This window comes from Fistularia commersonii, chromosome 30 (genome assembly GCF_037954325.1).
Source record: "Fistularia commersonii isolate RoL2024-O1a breed Wild chromosome 30, RoL_Fcom_v1.0, whole genome shotgun sequence".
NCBI lineage: Eukaryota > Metazoa > Chordata > Actinopteri > Syngnathiformes > Fistulariidae > Fistularia > Fistularia commersonii.
Window position 1 is genome coordinate 3,524,786 of NC_141313.1, and position 21,086 is coordinate 3,545,871.

The 21,086-nt window shown below is 49.5% G+C and overlaps 1 protein-coding gene across 1 annotated transcript; it reads left to right on the plus strand.

Annotated features, from left to right (window-relative positions):
• Nucleotides 1–14,373: 14,373 nt before the first annotated feature.
• LOC147216145 (transcriptional repressor scratch 1-like) lies at nt 14,374–20,678 on the plus strand. Its single transcript, XM_086178193.1, has 2 exons — nt 14,374–14,626; nt 19,770–20,678. Exons 1-2 carry the CDS (start codon nt 14,503–14,505, stop codon nt 20,543–20,545), a joined length of 900 nt encoding a protein of 299 aa, XP_086034319.1. The 5' UTR covers nt 14,374–14,502; the 3' UTR covers nt 20,546–20,678.
• The last annotated feature ends 408 nt before the right edge of the window (nt 20,679–21,086 follow it).

Genomic DNA, 21,086 nt, shown 5'->3' on the forward strand with positions numbered 1-21,086 from the left:
TGGAAAGAGAAGAGAAAAGCACAAAAAAATGGACTGCCGTTCCCTTTCTATGAAAACACACACACACACACACACACACACACACACACACATCAAAAAAGCGCTTTACTTTGCTATGGCCATTTAGAAAAATAAAAAAGGAGAGGAAATTACACACGGCGGCGCGTTTAAATGTAAATAAAGTTGCATTGAATCGGTATATAAGCAGCTGGAATGTATAACGTGACGTCCGTGTTTAAACCGTGACGCAGCGCCATCGGGAACGAACCGTGGACTTTGATTCGCCGAGATTCGGTTCGACGCCGCCCCGGCTCGGACGGCGAGGGATCTCTAAAGGTTCGGCGATTGTTTTTTCCCTTTGCTCTCTTTAGCCGGCGTTTGTTTTCACAAGCGAAAGGTCACGCTGACTTTGGGAGGCTGAAGTTGAATTTGGAAGGCAAAACTGGGTCAGAGGAGTGAACTGTTTGACACCGACACGGTGGCGGCCGCTTCCCATTAACCGGGCCGACCTAAGCGGACTTAACCAGACTTTGGGCTGAAGTTGAATGAGGCCGGGCGAAGAATAAAAAGTGCTCATCCCTAAAACCATTAAACCATGTCTTAAAATGTCCCTGTCATTTATTCCCCCATTTCTCCGCTGATCCCCTCGCATGTCCCGACTCCTCCAGAGCCGCCCTCCCCCTCCGGCCCGCCACCCCCAACAGCCCCCAGCACCGGCCCCTTGTGCCATGGAAATCCTTTGTTCCCACTGTGTCCTACACACACACACACACATTTGAGTGTGTGTGTATTTGCACAGCCATCTTTATTAGGATATTAAAAACTAACCTTATGAGGACTTCCGGCCCTCAGAAGGTTAGTTGTTTTTGCACATTAGCCAAACTGACAAAATTGTGTACTCCACACACACACAGACACACAGACACACACACACACACACACACACACACACACACTCACGGACGCATGCACACATTAGTGTATTTGTGCGACGATCCTTGTTAGGACTTCCTTCTTAGCAAACCAAGCTTTTGAAGTAACACTTATGTGCCCCAACACACACACACACACACACACACACACACACACACACACAGACACACACATACACACATGGCCGTGCACACACACGCACTCATAAGTGTGTGTGTTTGTGCAGCCATCTTTATTAGGATATTAAAAAACAATCTTATGAGGACTTCTGGCCCTCAGAAGGTTAGTTTGTTTTTGCACACAACACACTCACACACTCGCGCACGCATGCATTTTTGCAACAATCTGTGTTAGGACTTTAAAAACCAACCTTTTGAAGGAACATTTATGTGCCCCCGACACACACACACACGCAGACACACATAAACACATGGCCGTGCACACACGCACGCATAAGTGTGTGTGTTTGCGCAGCCTTCTTTATTAGAATATTAAAGACCAACCTTGTGAGGACTTGTAGCCCTCAGAGGGTTAGTTAGTTTTTTCACATTAGCCAAAGCGACAAAATGTATCCGCACACACACACACACACACATGCAGACACACACCTTACATAGAGCGAAACTATGCAAGAGAAACAGCACCCACGGCTAATAGAGAACAACGACATTTATCAATGTCACGCAAAGTAATTTATGACTCGTCAATACATCTCAGGCTCGGTGTATATACACTCATTTAATCAATAATCTGAAGACCGCGGTCGTCTGTAATTGTGATGTCGACAACTTTAAAACAAAGTTGATGATGATGCCAATAATGATTCAATAAAGGGTGGGTTAAAGAGAAGAACGGCCATCATCGGAAAACAGTAAACGGTGAATCCTCGCCGTCTCTGCACAGGAATGGAGGGAACGAAAGGAATGATGGGAACGGCGGCCAAATTCAATTACGCCGCCCCGCGTCTGCCTTTCATCTCCGTCTGGGAACAAAAGGAAACCGAGATGTCACCCGGTTCTCCTCCGCTTTACCGGATGCAGCATAACTCGATGGAATAAGTGCACGGCTCTGCAACTTTCCGACACTGGAATCAGCAGTATTTACACGGAGGGAGAGGGAGCTTCGCTGCAAATGAGGAAAAAAACGAGAGAGAGCGGAGCTCTGGTAGGTGCATGTGTATTTGTGTCAAACTTCTGAATAATATTCTCCGCTGATCTATTTACTGTCTTAGCTGACCAAGAAATTCCAGTGCAATAATCTGCCCACTATGGAGGCTATAAGATTAAAATCCAATATAAATAAACCCATGTCGGTGACGCGTGCCTGCGTCACAGCTCGCCCGGATTAATCGCTTTAAGCGGCCCCCCAAAAATGTTTTTTCCCGCCTCCCGTTTGTCCTCCGCGTTAGTTCTAGCCTTGATGTGGAGGTTGTGAAGCAGAAAAACATCGTGTGAACGCTGCCCGCCGAGCAAGGAGAGCGCTTGTGTGTCCATTTTAGCAGGCCACGACTTTTTAAAGGTTCACTCGTGAACGCGTAGCTGTCAAATGTTCGGCCGGTGGGCCGATACTGGCCCGCCAGGGGGATCCGATCCAGGCCATGGAATATATCTACAATTCGAAAAAAAAAAACCCATAAAAATCATGAGCTACATTTTAAAAATAAAAATGCATTTCCTATATTGTCTGCTAGGGGTGCAATGTTTAGTCAGTGTTAGCTAACACAACATGTGACTCAGAACTTACAGCAGATGGAAGCAATGTGGCTTTTGGGTCTGTAAATAGCATTTTGTCTTATTGTGAGAAATGTTCCTGCTTTTTCCGTCGGCCACGACACCCTCGTCAGCGAGATGTCGTCACAAAAGAGAAAAGTGGACTTGGAGTGTAGGCTTTTCCAAGAAAAATGGACCACTTCTTATTTGTTCGTTGAGGTTGATAAGAAACCTGTATGCTCAGTGTGGATGCATGGTGAAAATTAATGGAGAACTGAGGCAAAGCCTCATGTTGAAATTGCACTTAATTTTATTCATGAATTTTAAGTTGTTCGTCATGTATCTTTTTAATGGAACAGTTTATTACTTATAAAGATTTTTATCATTACCTGTTCTCCTTTACACTAAAACAAAGGAAATATTTGGTCTTTGTGTTCCTTCTAGGCCAGGGGTGGGCAAACTTTTTGGCTCAGGGGCCACATTGATTTTTAAAATTTGACAGATTGGCTGGGTCAGCACAAGATAAGGAACGTATAAAAAAAAAAAAAAAAAACGCATTAGATAACAGTACCTATCAGACTCGTCCGATATTTGCTTTGAAAATAAAGCCAGGTTGGTTTTGAAGGCTCTGACGTTTGCTTGCATTTCATGCACAAACCAGTGTTTCCCTTCACATCAAGCTCATTCGTGTGTCAGTGTGTCCACAGTAAAGGCTAAATCACAAAGCCAATCTGTGTCATCCAGCTCAGGAAAATTCTCAAGTTCTCAAGTTGCTCCAAAAATGAAATACTATCTTGTTTGAGCTTCCACACTCTTAGATCCAATCATTCAATCATTCACGTCAAGTATGAATTCTGTGCCAATCTTTGGCGGGCCAGATTAAAAAGACCAACGGGCCAGATGTGGCCCGCGGGCCGTAGTTTGCCCACCCCTGCTCTCGGCCAAATGAGTTTGACCCCCCCTGTAGTAGTACTGTTGGATATCATTGGGTTGTGGTGTTGTACGGTATGCTCAAGCAAAAAACACAAAATTACATTTTCACCAGCTCCGCCGCCAACGTCATGGTTGTTATTGTCGAAAACAGAACTCGAGTGAACTCTCCGGTAGATGTGTTGCTTATCGGCCATAGAATGTAAAGCACGCGTCGTGTTACGTACGCCGCAACTTTGACTGACGGGTGCATCGACTGAGGAGTTTTCCGAGATACGAGCCGTCGCTCAGTTGGGTTTTTGCTTTGGGATACGAATTGGGATCTGAGCTGCAAATGAACGGGATGAAGGTTTGAAAACAGTCGGATGCGCCGCCCGCCACTTAGCTAAGAAAGTGAAAATCCTGGAAAAACACGGGTGAAGTTGGTATCATCTGTGAGAAGGTAGAAGACATTTATGTGGAAAGTCATTCAAAGCCAGCGGACGGGGACGGGTTTGGTCGTTTTAAAAAGAGGAGCGGCCTTCATTCTGTCGCTACATGGATTTTAGTGTTAAAGTGTAGCAAAGTGTGCAAGTTTCATTTTGCAACACAATGCAGCATTAAGTGTTGCAAGTAAAATTAAGCAAAGGATAAAGTCCAACCTCCTCTGCTGCTGCCAGCCTCTTTGTCTGATCTTCAGGGTAAAAATACTTATTAAAGCCAGTTTATTTCTTTACATTCTCTTCTATTACGTATAATTTTTTTTTTTAGACATGACTTGTTCTTTATAATGGTAGATTTTTCTTGTTTAAAAAAAAACAAAAAAACATAACGAAACTGTGAGGGCTGGAACAGATAATAAACGTATCGTTTCAATTCATTTTAAAGGGGAAATTTAATCATCACGATCCGAGCAAATGGAGTTACGAGCTCGGCCACGGAACAAATTCAACTCGTAAGTCGACGTTTGAAACTGACGCACCTCTTTACAAATGAGCTTGTAACATATGTGTGTGTGTGTGTGTGTGTGTGCGTGTGTGTGTCAATACACTTCAAGACCGGCGGCCATAGCTGTGCCCTCATGGCGTGCTTCCTTGAGATCCAATCACAGGGCTGACCTGATTTGGAGCTTGGACGTTACTACATATTGCATCTATACAAACTATCTTTATCTTTTTAAGGATGACGTATGTTCATCTTATAAATCAATAAAAAAGGAAATAAAAAAAGTCACAGTGAGTGACTTCAGCGATCCAGACTGCTGATTAGATCCTGCGTCCGCGGAATCCCACGCAATTCTTCTGTAAGTGAGTTAGAGAATTCAAAGTCTCTGGTGGCCAAAAGTTAAGTTTCTATATCCTGGCTGCACGAGTTCCTGCGGGTTCCTCAGGTGTTCTCTCGGGGAACGTTTCCAACTGACGCATCGGTGGGAAAAAAAAAAAAAAAACACTAAACGGCTTCTGGATCTGGAATCCATCTCATTAGCATCAATCTATAAGTTACCTTTTCAAATCCCCTAATTATCATTTGCCGGCGGGCAGAAGAGAGTAAAAGGCTAACGAATGCTAACTCCTGTCTGTATTTTTAATTCCCTTTTAAAACGCCGTTTGTTCAGTGCGGGAGCCCCGTTACAGATGGGAAATTTATAACTAAAAGAATCAGCAATTTATTCCTGTTTGTTGAAGATTATTCCCTGAATTTTGAGTTTTGAACAAACCAAACTGTTCCAAGTGCAAACCCACCAAATATTGTTTAGAACAAGGGTGTCAAACACATTTTGGTCCGGGAGCCACTTACGGCCTCATTCGATGTCAAGGTGGCCGGGCCGGTAAACTCATTACCTAGAAGTAGCACTAAGTCCAAATTTTTCCTTTGTTTTAGTGTAAAGGAAGCAAACAGGTAAATTATAAAAACCTTTATATGTAATGAACTGTTCCTCTAAAAAAAAAAAAAACATGACGATTTAATATCAAAAATGACTATGAAAAAATAAGTGATGAAATTACACCCTAAAAGTATTGTTAAGTTAAAAGAGAAAATCTTGTCACTGTGAAAAAACTTGCCACTAGAATTTATTAGAATAAGAAGAAGAAAAACTTTATTTATCCCGAAGGAAATTGTTGTGCCAGAGTTTCAAGTAAAACATAACAATAATAAATAAAAAAATTGATTAGTAGCATGTATAAGAGGAGGTATAATGTTTACAAGGCTATTCTGGTTATCAAATCAATCTTTTTAATTTTGCCTGTTTTTTTTTTGCTATCGTTTTTGTGTTTTGTACAGAAATAGGAAAAGATTGTTTCAACAATGACATTTTTTCATCAAAAAAATCGTTTGTTTTCAAATTTTGAAGCAAAAAATACATTGAAAAGTTACTTTTTCATTTTTTCTATGCCTTTTTTTTTTTTTTTTGAAATCCACTTTATATAACCCCCGCCTGTCTGAGACCCCGATTTAGAATAATAAAGAATTCACGCAGGTTGGACGCCATCTTTCTCGCGTCAGGACCCCCAAGGCACCTCACACACTTTGCTTTATTTCAAATTTTATTTATCTAACCTCTTTATTTTTGCACCGGCACATTGTTTACAATGTTCCCGTCCCGTCGTTCGTACGAGGCGACAGGAAGTCCAAATTCCCTCCGTATGAGGGGACACACTTGGGCAATAAATCAGATTCTGGATATCGGAAAAGAAAGGCGATCGTGATTTTCCGCGCAGACCTTTTTGAAGAAAAATGAGATAAATAAAAAAAAAAAGTTTTCAAACTTCCCACGTCTATAGGTTTCACCGGTGCTCTAAATATTTCAAGAACTTTGGAGGAAATTTTAATTAATCTAAAATCTGGGGTAAAAAAAAAAAAAACAAAAAAAAAACAAACCAAACAAAAAAAAAAAAAAAAGAGGGAAAAAAGGCTAGAAAAGAGAAGCAGAACAAAGCTGACGGTGTCCCAGCCGTCTTTCATTAGGGACCGCCGGCGTTCGGCTGCTCGCACAAACACAACAACAGCTTAACAAGATAGTGCAGATGCTTTAACAAGCAGGTTACTTCCTTGCCTCTCCGGCTGATGGAAATGTTTGTTTCCATGGCAACAAAGCATTATTATTTCACAAACCACTCCTGACTGTCATCCCTTCCGACTTCCTCTCCTCTTCCTCCGCACGCACTCATCCCTCCGCCCCCCCGAACCCTCGGCGGTTTCCCTCTCTTCTTCCTTTCTCCACCTGTTTTCTCCTCCTCCCTCCTTCGCCGTCTCTCTCTCTCCTCTGCCCATCTCTACCTATCCCCCGCTACTTCCTTCATTAGGAAAGCTAAGAGGATTTGTGTGTGTGTGTGTGTGTGTGAGCGCACCGTGTCCCCAGACCCAATTAACCCCTCGAATCTCCCTCCTCTGCTAAGTTGTTGCACAGAACGAGGGACCATTTAAATAACTGGCTTTTGTGTCGGCGAATCGAGGCTCCGCCGGCCGAGAATCGCGGATCCGCATTAAGGCGACGCCTCTTGGATCCGCGCTAAATGAGATCAGCTTCATCGAAGGCGGGCGGGTCGGGGGGTTCGACGGCCTCCGGTCGCGGGAGCGGAGCCCCTCTCCGCCGCCCCAACACCGACGCCCCCGCCAATCAAAACCTTCTCCGCGTCTACCTCGCTAATTTTAGCCCGGATTCCAATGACTCATCCCTCGGGTTGCGGAGAAGTGACATTGACTAACTTTGGGATGAGTGGGAGTCTGAAGATGCGTTTATCTGAGCAGCGCCGCTGGTGGTGCTGGTGGGTCTGCAAATCTCAGGGGACGCGGTGCTTTTTCCAGCGAATTTAGGAATTTTAACCAAATTAATGAATTAATTAACCTTGTGTCGGCTGGTTTTGACCCAAAAGAAGTTGTGATTCAACCGGCTGAAGACTTTTCGCTTCGGTATAAAAGCACAGGTTCCTCCGTACTTGTTTTCCGCAGTGTTACCTTTGTAGCTCTGTTAGCTTCGGCACTGAAAATATAAAATAAAAAAAAGTAAAAAAAAAAAAAAAAAATCCGCTCCATCACAAGGGCAGCGCTTTCGGAATGAGAAAGCGGAGTTTCCTGCCGCAGCAGGGAGGTGGAGGGCAGGGCAAGGGAATGGAAAAACTAAAAGCATTCCTTTTTTTTTTTTTTTATTTTGCAGCGTCATGGGACCGGGCAGACACACACACACACACACACGGGGACACACAGTTAGGGGTGTCCAGGGGCCGCCGGAGGTATCAGGTGTGAGGCAGCTGCGAGCGCAGCCTGGTTAATAAGGCATCTGTGTGTGAATTAATGAGTCATAAACGTGTCTGCGTGTCTTTCTGATCGTCTCCGAACGCGTCCGTCGCGCCTCGGCGTCTTCCAGAAGCAATTTTCATAAGCGAGGGGAGAAATGATAAATCTCAGCGACGACTTCCACCGACAATAAAAAAAACAGTAAAGGAAAGATCCTGCGATCGAAAGAATGGTTTTATTAAGTTGTGAAAAGGAGCGTAGAGAGTCAGTGAAATCCAAGTGTGACTTCACCGGTGAGCGTGATTTCGTTTTAGCCCTTTTTCCTGACAGGTAGCCGCTTGCTTTTTCTCCTCATTCCACATTTCATCCCCGCTAAGTGAGCAGCGGCTTCATCGGCCGGGGAGGGAAGCCGAGCCGTGTTTCGGTTCGGCTTGAAGGGAGCGGCGCGTTCGCCGACTTCCCGATGGTTTTGTTAAGACTGCCGTTTCATGGTAACCTAGTAACGGTTTGCAAACTGACAGGTCGGTCCGACCGAGGCGGGGGGAGTCTCAGAAAATCTCCGAAAGGTCAGAGTTTCCATCTCAACCCGGCGAGCTGGAGTCCGTCCCGGATGGTATTGGAGGCGGGGTTTAACCCGGACGCATCACCCGTCAATCACAGAGCCACAAACGAGAAGTCCGAGCTTTCACCCTCTCCGATGAAGAACGTCGGAACCGATGCTGGAACCCTTTCGCTGAACACGTAAACAAACCTCTCGCCTCTGAAAAGGCCCTGAAATAACTCAAATGCACGAGGCAAATTCCAGTGATCGCAGAGGACGACTCCATTTTTACAAAAAGGGGTGAAGTCGGTCGCGTCGTCGTCATCTGCTGGTTTGAGCAGAAAATAATAATTTCTTGGTGCTGCGCCGGAAACGGAAAAGACGAACCTCGGACGGGTCGACCCGTGGTTGACTCAGACCTACAGACACGCACGATCTATTTCCGACAAAACCCGCAAACCCCGTGTAGTTATGCGTCTGGATGAAACTTGAAAGTCCAAGAATGATCGTGACGCGCAAAACAAGCCTGGCGGAACAGAAGGCCGTAAAAGGCCCGAAAATCCGGAGTAAACCTGTCAAGTACATGTCATTAAGATACATATACGACCCCACATGTGTGCTATGAATATGTATGTTGTATGTATAAGACGTGACCCTGGACATTAATATGTATTGGCTGGTAATGAGGCGAATGGAAAGATCAGATGGGTCCTTTTTAACTGGTCGCATGTGGCTCATTAGGACAGAGGCTCGCAAAGCACCTGATACCCCCGAGGAAGACCATCACGCCCCCAAAATTATCACTTTTTTTTCGAGGGGGGGGGGGTTTATTTGGTGTGTTACAGATGCAGGAGGTCAGAGATAGAGAGAGAGGCATTTGATCTGAAGCCATCTGATGAAAAGTATGCGGGGATCTGATCTGAGCCCGAGGCGTGAACGCGCGGCTGGTGTTTTATCAGAATCGGGCAAACGCCGACCCCTGGCGTGGTCACCACGGTCGCGAAAAACCTTCCCCCCCCTCCCGGGGTTCGGACCGGAGGTTTGGATCCCCGGAGGTGGTCGTCCTCGTCCCGCTTTCGAGTCGGATTCCCCGGAGGGAGCGGACGCTCTTCGGGGCTCATCAGCCTCGAGGCGGTGCAAACGGAGCAAATCAAATACCTGAATTTTTTTTTTTTTTTTTTTTTTTTCAAATTGTTCCAATTTTTAAGCTGACGGCAAACCCGAAAGACAGGGCGGCTTTTAATTTTGTAATTTCATTTGTTAGACGCTCGAAAGAAATACAGACGTTCCCCTTTTGAACGTGAAAAGAAGAAGATATTCGGATTCTAAGAAAACCGACCCCTGAAGTCTTTCACCGAGAGACGCTCCCTCTTTTTGTTGCTTTCTTCTTCTTCTGACGCGGCCTTGGAGTGAGAGCTTTGCTTTTTACAACTAGTCAGCAACTCCGGCGCAGACAAACGCTCGACTAACGTCAGCATGTGCACAGTAATTGTTACACACACACACACACTCATGTACCGGCGCAGAAGCTGGAGGAGATGGCGCGCGGGTTTCCGACTGTTTTAAGAGGCAGATACTGTCGTCGTGTTGTAAATGGCGTCGACGGATCGGGAGGGGAAAAAAAAAAAAAAAGCCTCATATTTGTAGCATTCGGACGGGCGGCGACAGAAACACGAGCTCCTCTCGGAGCCTGAGACTCCGCCGGTTACTGTTGTCGTAATAGGCCGGCGGACTTTATGTGCGAAATAAGCGCTGGTTGAAATCAAAGTCAGGGTCATTCGTCACTGCCTTTATCTCCCCGCTGTGACAGTTATATCACTGGGAACGGCTTCCTCTCCCTGTCCTCACATCCACAGCCCGGCCTGACCTTCCGTTTGTCCTCCATAAGTATTACCGCTCTTTATTTCCTCCTCTCTATTTTGCTCCCTCTGTTTGCTCCTCGGTGTCTTTCCCTCCCCTCCCTCCAAACCCCAGTCTCACCCCCTCTGTCAGTATTTGTCTACAAACCCTTTCATCTGGATATTGCTTTATATGTAAAACCCTTCTATTTGAATTGAGTTTTATTTAAAACCCTGTCATTTAAATAGCTCTTTAAAAACAGAGGAATGAAAAGTCAACAAGGACCCCTTCGATTGTGCTTGCTGACAGGACAGCAACCCCCCCCCCCCGCCCACCTACACACACACACACACACACACACACACACACCCACACACACACACACACACCTCCGCACATGCATTCAAGTCTATTATTATGCTAATGAAACTCCAGTCTCCACATGTCGCCACAGCCTATCTGTGTCTACTACACACAAACACACACACAAACATATAGATATGGTGTGCGCACACACACACACACACACATTTATATCTGAAATCCCTTTTCCTGCACTTATAGGCTGGCAGGTAAGATAGCAAGGCGTCAAGGATTTCTCCAGACCAGATACATCTGGCGGACAGATGTGAACGCGCGCTACCTTCTCGGATGTGAACACGTCCGACGTGCGTGAGCGGGACGTTCAAGGAACCCCCCCCCCGGCGGTCGTGGGATGCGGGTGACGTGCGACACTGCAAAGTGTGTGTCTAGACACGCATTAATTCAGGGTGTGGCCCAATCAGCCTCCACTATCTTGGGGATAAAAAAAATAATAAAAAAAACAGGAAACTGCCAGATGCACAGCTCAGCGTGGGAGGGGGGGCTTCATTAATGCATGGGTGTGTGTTGGATAAATCACTTATCAGCCAATCAGAAGTTCCTCTCTCAGCTCCAGTGCTGCTCGACTGCTGTTTTTGTCCCCCCTCCTCCACCCCTTTTGATGAGTTCACATTACACGATAAAAGTAGGAGACCGGAAAACTGCTCTGAACCCCTTGGCCTGCCGGCTCCTTCAGATTATATCTTTTACTGGCGAGCCTCCTCCTTAAGGATCGGGTTTGCGGACGTGAATGTGGAGGCGTCGCAAAGTGTGTGTACTTTCATCTCTTTCATATTCGCCGTGGAAAAGAAGAAAATTCAAAACTGAGAGGTTAGCGCTCCCTTAGCCAAAAAGCAGATTCTCCATGTCTCCTGGTTCTTGGTTTCCTCCCGAAATGGCCCGGATGTGGGAAAGAGTTAACAAAGAGAATGAACTTTCTAACCCGTCCCCGTAAAACCGCCGTCCGGATGAGAAAGCGTCTCATTTTTTTCCAAGGGCGTTCGAAAATTTAAGTCGGTTCCTCCGTGACTGCTCACAGGGATGTGCTGGAAGGCTTTGTGCGGCCCGATTCCCCGCTGCTTGTTTTTTTTTTTTTTCCCCCGCTCAAGCCAAATCCTCGGGCGGAGAACCGCTGACCTCGGCTGGAGACGCCATCGAACGGACGGGGAGACTTTTTTGCGAAGCTCCTCCCGAGCAGAGCCGGACGGATCCCGGGTCGGATCCCGGGCGGAGGGTTTCTGGAGACCCTGAGCTCAGTGAGACCGTCTCAGTCGGCTGCTCGGGGTTGAGACGGGGGTCCGTCCGAACGGCGGGGTGGTCCTGTTCTGGTGAGCGGTCGGGGCTGGAGGGTGTGATCCAATTACCGGGGATCACACTGCTCAGCCTCCCGAGGAAAGCAGGCAGAAGAGGCTCAGGCCAATTGCCGAACCTCTGAACCAAGAGGAATGATCTAGACCGGGTCCCCCATGCAGGGTCTCGGAGGGGATTGCGGGAATTTACCCGTCGAATCTCCTCGTCTCTTCCCGGCCCGGACAAGGTGCGCATGTGCGTCCTGAGGGGGGCGCTATGGGAGTACTCGGCCATTTTTTTCCTCCCAACCATGAGAGCTGTGCTCACAGTCTTTCTATTAAATCTAACAAGTACCCAGCGGTGCGGGGCTGGGATTCAAATCTTTTTCCCTGACAGGATCTCAGGATCCAGCAGGGGGCGTTTTTATTTTTAGTATCTTTTTTTTTTTCTAACAAATTAAGTGCTTTTTTTTTTTTTTTTTTTTTTGCTGGCCTCATCAGGTTTGCACCTCCGGCGGGCTCGCAGATGAGCGCGGAGCAGTGGGGATGAGAGTAGTGAAATGAACCTGAAATAGGCGCACTGCTCCTCCTACAGTTACTACAATGATTCAACATGTATATGAAGAGGGAAAAGTGACCACGTGGGGAGAAAGATCACAAATCAAGGCCTCGCACTTCGGCGGTTCGGCCGAGTCGGACACGGTTTTGCTGGTGCCTTCAAATATTTATCAATGAATGACAAAAATAGGTTTAACTCCCAGGACCTCGCTGAATAGAACTTACATAAACGCACACGTCATGCAATTACATCACACACCATCATCCTGCCTCTGTGCATCAGTATGAATGGGGGTAGGGCTTTGTGTGTGTGAGTGCGTGTGTGTGTGATTTACTGGCTGCAGGCAGAAGTCTCTTTCAATGAGTGTGTAAACATCAAAACAGTGCCTCGTCACTCCACCGACGTGCCCTCCCCACCCCCGCGACACACAAATGAGCGCTGAGCGCAGCAAAGTCCTGAGAAGCTCAGGCGCCGTCCGCCTCTGTGCAGCGAAAACATCTTTATCTCAGTTACATTCAATAAAGTCACTGCTTAAAGCTGAGGCCGGATTTACACACAGGCGTGCGATTGGTCCGCCGGGAAAGGGGGGGGGATTTGCATCGAGGAAGCCCATTGGCCGGCTGCAGAATCAAAGCATTGATCCTGCGTTCGATGCTATAAGAAGTTGGGTTTAATCATTAGTCTGACGGTTGCTGATCATCGATAACGCCGCAGTCGGCTGACGGGAGGGCGAGTGAGCGTTTTGCCTCGTGCAACGTTTTTTACATCTGCGGGGGAATATTATCAACTCATCCGTGTGACAAACGACATCTACTTCAATTCGCTGGCGAGACGTAAGCGTTTCGCCACGTGCAGAATGAAAGTCGAGTTCACCGGGTAGGCGCCTGCAGGTCAGGGGCTTTGGAGGAACCGTCAGCGGCTGCCGTGACAAAACCAAATCAATACAGGATCAATCGATAAATCAAGGAAAGACAAAAAAAAAAAAAAAAAAAAAAGCAGTTATGTTTCGATGTGGAATATCCGCTCAGCACGCGTTTATGAATTTGATTGCCTGAGAAATCGGCTGAGGCGAGTCCTGAAAACAGATTAATTAAATCCCTCCACCACCTCCTGCTGCTGCTGGTCCACGAGAGGAGACGCTCTTTTTCCACTTCTGATGAATAACATTAAGCACTTTCATCATTCTCTCGGTCTCTCTTCCTCCCTCTCTCTCTCTCTCTCTCTCTCTCTCTCTCTCCTCCTCCTCCTCCTCCTCCTCCAACCCCCGCCCTATAAAGCATCCACAGCTGATCCCGCGCATCAGAGAGCCTCTGCTCCGCGCCGTGAAGAGGAGGGACGGGGGAGGACAGAGGACCGGGAGGAGACGGCGGACGTGCACATCTCAGACTCAAATGCAAGTCTCCCACCGGTAACCTGCCTTTTTGGACAATTTAGCCACTTCCTGCCTGCAGCCAGGGGACACGTCCGGTTCCCAGGGAGTGGGAAAGGGGAGCGGGGTGGTTCTGGAATTTGTCCCCCCCGGAGGGTGTCGACCAGCGGGGGACGCGTTTCCCTTCCGTGCCTCCCGTCGTGCTCCGGTGCTGAAAGGACAGCGACGGAGGGAGCTGTCCGGTGCTGAAAGGACAGCGGCAGCGGCGGAGGGAGCTGTCCGGTGCTGAAAGGACACCGACGGAGGGAGCTGTCCGGTGCTGAAACCCCGACACCCGACGGCGGCGGCGGTAAAAGTTTTGTTTCAGGGGTGCGGAGGAATAAAACCCGAGGAGGAGAACGAAGAACCGACCACGAAGGGATCCGTCCACGCGGGAACTTTTCGGGTTAGCACGCTCCGCGATCCACCGGTGAAGACGGACCGGCGAGTTTCGGTCCGGTGAACCGGATGGCGGGACTCTGAGGGAGAGGAAAAATAAACAAGAGAAAAAGCCATGTTTCCTCTCTACTTCGGCGGCGGGAGCCGACGGCAGAGCGAACCGCGCGTCTGAAGCCCGCCCGTCACCGCCCGGGGTTCCGGCTGGGAGCGCCGGGGGTGTGGGGGGTGTCCGGAGAGGTCGGAGCTTCGCGTGATTTTCCCACCCGCGACCCCGGTTCTGTGTGAGCGGCCGGAGCCGCCGGACCCGCCGCCCTCCCATCATGCCTCGCTCCTTCCTGGTGAAGAAAGTCAAGTTGGACGACCTCTCGGCGGCGGAGCTGGAGAACTCGTACGGACACGGCCGGAGAGAAGAACTGCGCCTGCGCTTCCATCACCATGACAAAGGTCAGGCGCGTGCACGTGCGCGTGCATACACACGCTCCCTTTCTCTATCTGTGAATAGATGTGTCTCTCTCTCTATCTCTCTCTCTCGCGTGCGTGCGTGCGTGCGTGCGTGCGTGCGTGTGTGTGTGTGTGTGTGTGTGTGTGTGTGTGTGTGTGTGTGCGGGGATGGCACGACGCGATTGGCCGGACTGGCACGGCTGGCCTCGCGACCGGAAGCGTACAGTACATCCCGGATGTACAGTCTGTGTTTACACCGGGAGAGTGTGTTCACTAGATTAACCAGTGTTTTAATTAGCTGCTGTGACTGGCATCCCCAACCTCACACACACACACACACACACACACACACACACACACACACACACACACACACACACACACACACACACACACACACACACACACACACACACACACACCCCTCCCGCCCTCCCAGAGGGGGTTCACAAATTTCAGGGTGGGTTTGAACTCCTCTGAAAGCAGATGTTTGGGCCCCTGGGAGTCCAGTGAGGTGGCTATTAATTAAATTTTAGCACCAGCGTCGAAGTTTGGGAGAGATTAGCTAATCTCGTGAGAGTACGAACTTGAAAAACAGATGAGAAATTAGATGTGATTCTGCCTTGGCTTCATCCGTCACTGCAAATGTGCTCGAAAAGCATTGGCGGATTCATGTGCGTAGCGTGCTAACAATCGTAGCAAACGCCCCGGGTGTCTCGGCCCGTCGTCCAAACGTCATCCGAAGGGAGCGCTGACCTCTTGTCCTCAGCGCCTGCAGGGCGAGACGCTGCAGACGCGCGGTTCGCCGGCTGTCCTCTTCCCGTCCGAGGGTTTTTATACTCAAGCCTCGATGACCTTCAGAATCTTTGAGAAGGGGAGGACAAACAACAACCCTGCGGAAAATACGCTCGCAACTTCTCCGAGTCATCGCGTCCCGGGGCTTGGGAGTTTTGGCGCCCCCTAGTGGCCAGGGCCTGAATGAGTTCTGCTTTCCGTAGCTCAAGGAAAACCTGTGGCCGCACTTGTGCGGTGAGATTACCGTAATGCCGGTGGTGCAGCCTGGTGTTTGTTTATCTATTTATTTCTCTATCTGGTTCTGCCGGTCAAAAGTGCCATGAGGAAGTCCCAGGTGTTGTGATGATGGAGTGAGCAGCAGAGGAACAGAGAGGCGGCGGTGGCGGCGGCGGCAGCCTGGCGAGCATGTCAGGGCTGGGACTTCCATCCCCTTGTTATAAATATAACAACAGTTTGACTGAAGCAACTGCTGCTTGTTGCACGCACGCGCTCACACACACACACACACACGTACGCTAACACACACACACGGCTGTGTTTCTGTTAACTCGGCATATTTTCCATGCAGCTTGCACAGCTGAGTGCACAGCATCACTCTCACTCTCTCTGCATCTCTCTCTCTGACACACACACACTCTCTCTCTCTCTCTCTCTCTCACACACACACACACACACACACACACAAAGAAAGCACTCTGTGGCCTACAAGTGTCCAAAGCGCACAAGTGTGAATCCGTTCCTGCTGATTTGGATCAAATATTCAACTGTAGCTGGGAGCTGTAGCATCCTCACTTTTCTGCCAGTCTTTTTTAAGGGCGGCGCTGGAGGAGTATTTTTAATCTTTAATAAGCATTTAAAAACAGCGATCGGCTCTAATGCGACTAAAGTGCTTTGAAATGAGATGAGAGTTGACACAGGAAGACCCCAGACTGAGACAGTCGGAGGGAGATGAAGACAAACAAACATCGACACCGAGCAGCCAAGCAATCAGCACTTTTCAAAACCAGACGCCGCCGCCGCCGGTCGTGTCTAATTGGCAGGGATCTTAGAAGGAGCTTCCGCTCGAAAAACACGAGCCCACATCTTTTTATACAGTAAAACCTTCTATTGAAAAACAGGTAATTTTCAAGAGAGCGGGTCTTTTTTGTCTTTTACTTCCGTGCTCGCTGCCTGCCTGTGTTAGAAGCACATCCCGGTCTGGCCCTCAGTCGCTGCAGAGCAGAGTAAACAAACAGCATCGGGGAAAGACGTGACACGACACCAACAAAAAGCGGGGAAAGAAATGGGGTAACTCATTTCCTGACATGTTCTCGAGCTGTCACAAACAACTCAATCAAGCTTTTTTGCAAAATGGTACATTTGGAAATACCGGCTCATCCTTTCACAGCCGTCAGCAATGACCGCTGTCCTCCGTGGCAGCCTGGCGGGTGAAATTCGCACCTCCAAGTGAAGGAAGTTCTTCAACTCTCTTTTTGCAATGCTTTTTGGATGAGTTTCCCCATTCTCCCGCTCAAGAAAATAAAAAATAAAGGCCCGTTCCCCTTATCTTGGTTGCTAACAAGCAGCTGCCCAAAGCTACTCTGATATATATTCAAATGAATTGATTGATTCATTCATATCGACGCCGCTTATCCTACACTCAGGGTCGCAGGAGCCCATCCCAGCTGTCATTGGACCGGTCCATCGCGGGGCCGCATGTAGAGACGCACCACCATTCACCGTCTGATTCACACATCAGGGTTTCCAATGAACCCCCTGCATTATGTCGGACTATGAAAGGAACCCGGAGAAAACCCATGCGGACACGTGAAAAACACGGAGACTCAGCAACCGCAGCACCGGCCGTAGTTTCAAATCATTTTACAAATATCTCCGCGGGAAGGAAACATGACGTGTTTTCAGATTAATCATTTCACAGCATCACAATATCAGACATTTGTCTCAACAGAATCTGACATTTCCCGAGGCCCGCAGTCTAATTACAGCCACGCGGCAACGATGTGCGCGCGTGCGGAGCGCACGCTGCCAGCAGTGTTCGGGATGAGTCACACTTTTTTTGTTAATGCTTTGTCTATTATTAGCACCGGGAGCGTCGTGAACGGACTGAAATGTAGGTCTGACGATCGGGGCCGGTGCTGAAGTCCCTGGGAGGCGCACGCCGGTGACCAGCAGGGGGCGACTCCGGCGACAAAACAAGCCGCGTTTGAACCCGCGTCTGAGATCGAGACCCCATGGAGGGAAAGGCGATAACAAGGATATTTGTGAAAATGCACTTTTATAAGCATTAGATAATAAAGTCTTGCATCTGGCAAACTTATTTCTACAAAATGTAGGGGGGAGGCTAAACCCCGAAGCGTCTACTTTCGGGTATGGCGTGAAGGAACGTGATTTCTCCTTTCCAACAGAAATAGGTGAAAAATCCGAATTCCGCTGATGCTGACGTCGACATGACGCTCCAGGTTTGCAGCAAAATGACGAAAAAGGGGTGTCAAATGAGTCGATATGTGACAAGAGGGAACTTTCAAGGTTGATGCACTGGGAGCGAGGAATGGTTCTTCTATTTACTCCTGACGCTCTGTTTACGCCCAACTACAAATGTTTAATTAGCGCAACAGCGGTAAACAGCGTCGCCGACCCACCAAACCGTGGCAAACATGACGTCATCTTCCCCCTCTCTCTCTCTCTCTCTCTCTCTCTCGGTCACCGGCCCGCCGTCCACCACCGTCCTCCCCTTCTCATCACAACATCGACCAACTTCGGAGCTCTTCTCAGAACCGCGCTATGAGATGATATTACCAGCAGAAAGTATCTCCTCCACACACCCGCGTCTTAATGCCGGGAGAGTGCTAATTGAAATGGAGAGCTATTGATCGACGAGGATCCGGAGGAGTCGCGGCGGTGGGGCGTTAGCTAGCAGCCTCTTTCTCTCTCTTACCCACTGTGTTAAACATATCGAGCCCCCCCCCCCCCGAGCCAATATTAAAAACCTGCTGGGCGACAGACGCCATGACATGTCAACAAATCGCTGATGGGGTTTGTTGGGCCGGCGGCGAGCGACCCCACGTGGGAACGAATGCGGCGCCATCGAAACAGACCCGGCACCTGAGCCCGAATTAAAGAAATGAAAAGGAAAAAGTCAATACGCTGTAAAATGCAGTGTCAGTGTGCCCTTGAGCAAAGGATGAAACCCTCAGCCTCTGTAATGATGTCAAGTGCAGCACAGAGGGTTTGACATCTTGGCAGCTGTGTGTGTGTGTGTGTGTGTGTGTGGCTGCAGACCTGTCAGGGAAGGCGCAGCTGATGAGAAGCGAGCGCGCTCACTGAACCCTACCATAAAAAAAAAAAAAGTACACGTTCTCAACTGTTGGAAAAGTTTCCCGGTCTTTGCCGGCAAAGACACGACGGCGGTTTTAAGCACCGCTATAAATACTCTCCTCACTACCGAACCCCGACGCCCGCTTCTGTTTTCAGGGAAACGCATTTAAATTTTTGGAGGCGGAAAAAAGACAGATGATGTCGTTACACTCAGGTCTTGGCCACATAAAGTTTACATCCTCTTAAGGACCAAAATGGCGGCCGAGTTACACCGTTCAAGTCACCGACCCGCCGTTCAAACCAGCTTCTGTCCGTCGTTTTGTCCGTCCGGATACAGCCAGGGGACGCCTGCTGGCCGGGGATGGCACCGCGGCTTTCCTCGCCTGGGTTCACCTGTGGTTTGTAAACGTTTGCGAGCCATGCGTTGGGTCACAAAAACACTTCAGCCCCGCAATCAGATCGTCGCGTCATGAAAACATTGCAGTCGAGGTGAGAAGGCTCTTTAGTTTTGAGAGAGCACTTGAACGGCAGACCTGCCTCGTGTCTCCGGCGCACACGTAGACGGAAAGAAGCGAATCTCTCCGAGATCAGCGGCGCTTAAAGAATAGGCGCCGTCAAAAGGGCCTCACCTCAAATAACGCCGCCCGGCACAGCAGGCCTTCCTGACATCGGGTCGTCAGCGTTGACCTTATCCGGAGGAGACTCACGAAACGGCTTTTAATAATGAATGAGCCCGACGGACGGGCTTCCACGCCGGGCTCGCGCTCTTGCTGGGGGTTCATCTGGAGTTACGGGCAGTGCTTTAGTTTTCAAAATACGGTAAAATTATCTTCCTTTCGGAGGCCTGTCAATACCTCAGTGCCAGGTAAAGGAATAGATAAATAATTCACGGCCTTAGAGGTCTCTCGTGTTGTCGGACAGGATGTTTCGATACGGCCGCCCCTGGCAAAGATTTCCGAAACCGATCGGTTTCTTGTTTCCGATCACTTCCCGCCACCGCGGACAAACTATTGACCTCTTCCTCTTGTCTCCTCAGGGTACGTCAGCGATTACCTGGGTCCATCTCCGTACGACGACGTGGTGGGCGGCGACTCGTCGGTCATCTCTAAGGTCCCCTCCCCGAGTCACTCGTCCATCATCTACGGCCGCATCAACGACACCTACACGGGTATCCATGGCGATATCCACGGGGATTCCGACCAGCCGGACAGCCCGCGGTCGGAGGCGTCGTCGTCGGCGGGCGGATACATCAACGGGGACGCGGCCGTCAGCGAGGGCTACGCGGTGGACGCGTTCTTCATCATGGACGGTCGCTCCCGGAGGAAAGCTTCGGGGAACCCCCGGGGCGCCGCCCAGAGGCACACCTGCAGCGAGTGCGGCAAAACCTACGCCACCTCCTCCAACCTGAGCCGGCACAAGCAGACGCACCGGAGCATAGACAGCAAGATGGCCAAGAAGTGCCCCACCTGCGGGAAGGTCTACGTCTCCATGCCCGCCATGGCCATGCACCTGCTCACCCACGACCTCAAGCACAAATGCGACGTTTGCGGCAAAGCCTTCAGCCGGCCGTGGCTGCTGCAGGGTCACATGCGCTCGCACACGGGCGAGAAGCCCTTCGGCTGCGCGCACTGCGGGAAGGCCTTCGCCGACCGCTCCAACCTCCGGGCGCACATGCAGACGCACTCGGCCTTCAAGCACTACAAGTGCAAACGCTGCGACAAGACGTTCGCGCTCAAGAGTTACCTGAACAAGCACTACGAGTCGGCCTGCTTCAAGGGGGCGTTCTCCCCCCTCAGCTCGCTGGGCGAGTGAGCGCGACGGCTTTTCTTCGTTTTTTTTTTTTTTTAAAACCGATCGCGCCGGGCCCTCGCTCATTCCCCCGCTTCCCCCCAGCAGCGCTACGAGACGAGTCCACCACTATTCTTATTTTCGACACCCTCTTCGGTTTCCTGCTCGACGTCCGGACGAGGCCGGGAAAACTGATTTCGATCTCCATCGGCCCGCGTGAGGCTGTTTTAAGAAAATCTGTGAAGATAAATCTAGCTCGTCCTTTTTGAAGATACCTAGATCTATTTACGGCCGCCTCCCCCTCCAACGCTCATGACAAAATAGCCCGCTTCCTCACCCGTCTCTGTCCTCCGGCGACGGACGCATCATGGCGTGGCTCAGACCTTCAGTAGAGATCAAATAGACCCTTCGATTCTGCGCTTTAACAAAACGCTACAAGACGCATCGGCGGTTCAAGGTTGGATCCGGTGACCCGCTCCGGGGTGAAGCTGACCTCGACTGACCCCCCCCACCCCCGTCCCGGCCCTGCGGCGGGGATGAGGGCGCCGAGCCTTTTCCTCTCCGC

What these genes read in the sequence shown, in the direction of transcription:
- LOC147216145 (XM_086178193.1), top strand. Translation starts at nt 14,503, where the DNA reads ATGCCTCGCTCCTTCCTGGTGAAGAAAGTCAAGTTGGACGACCTCTCG. An exon ending in CTTCCATCACCATGACAAAG is followed by an intron (nt 14,627 to 19,769) that starts GTCAGGCGCGTG and finishes TTGTCTCCTCAG; the next exon opens with GGTACGTCAGCGATTACCTG.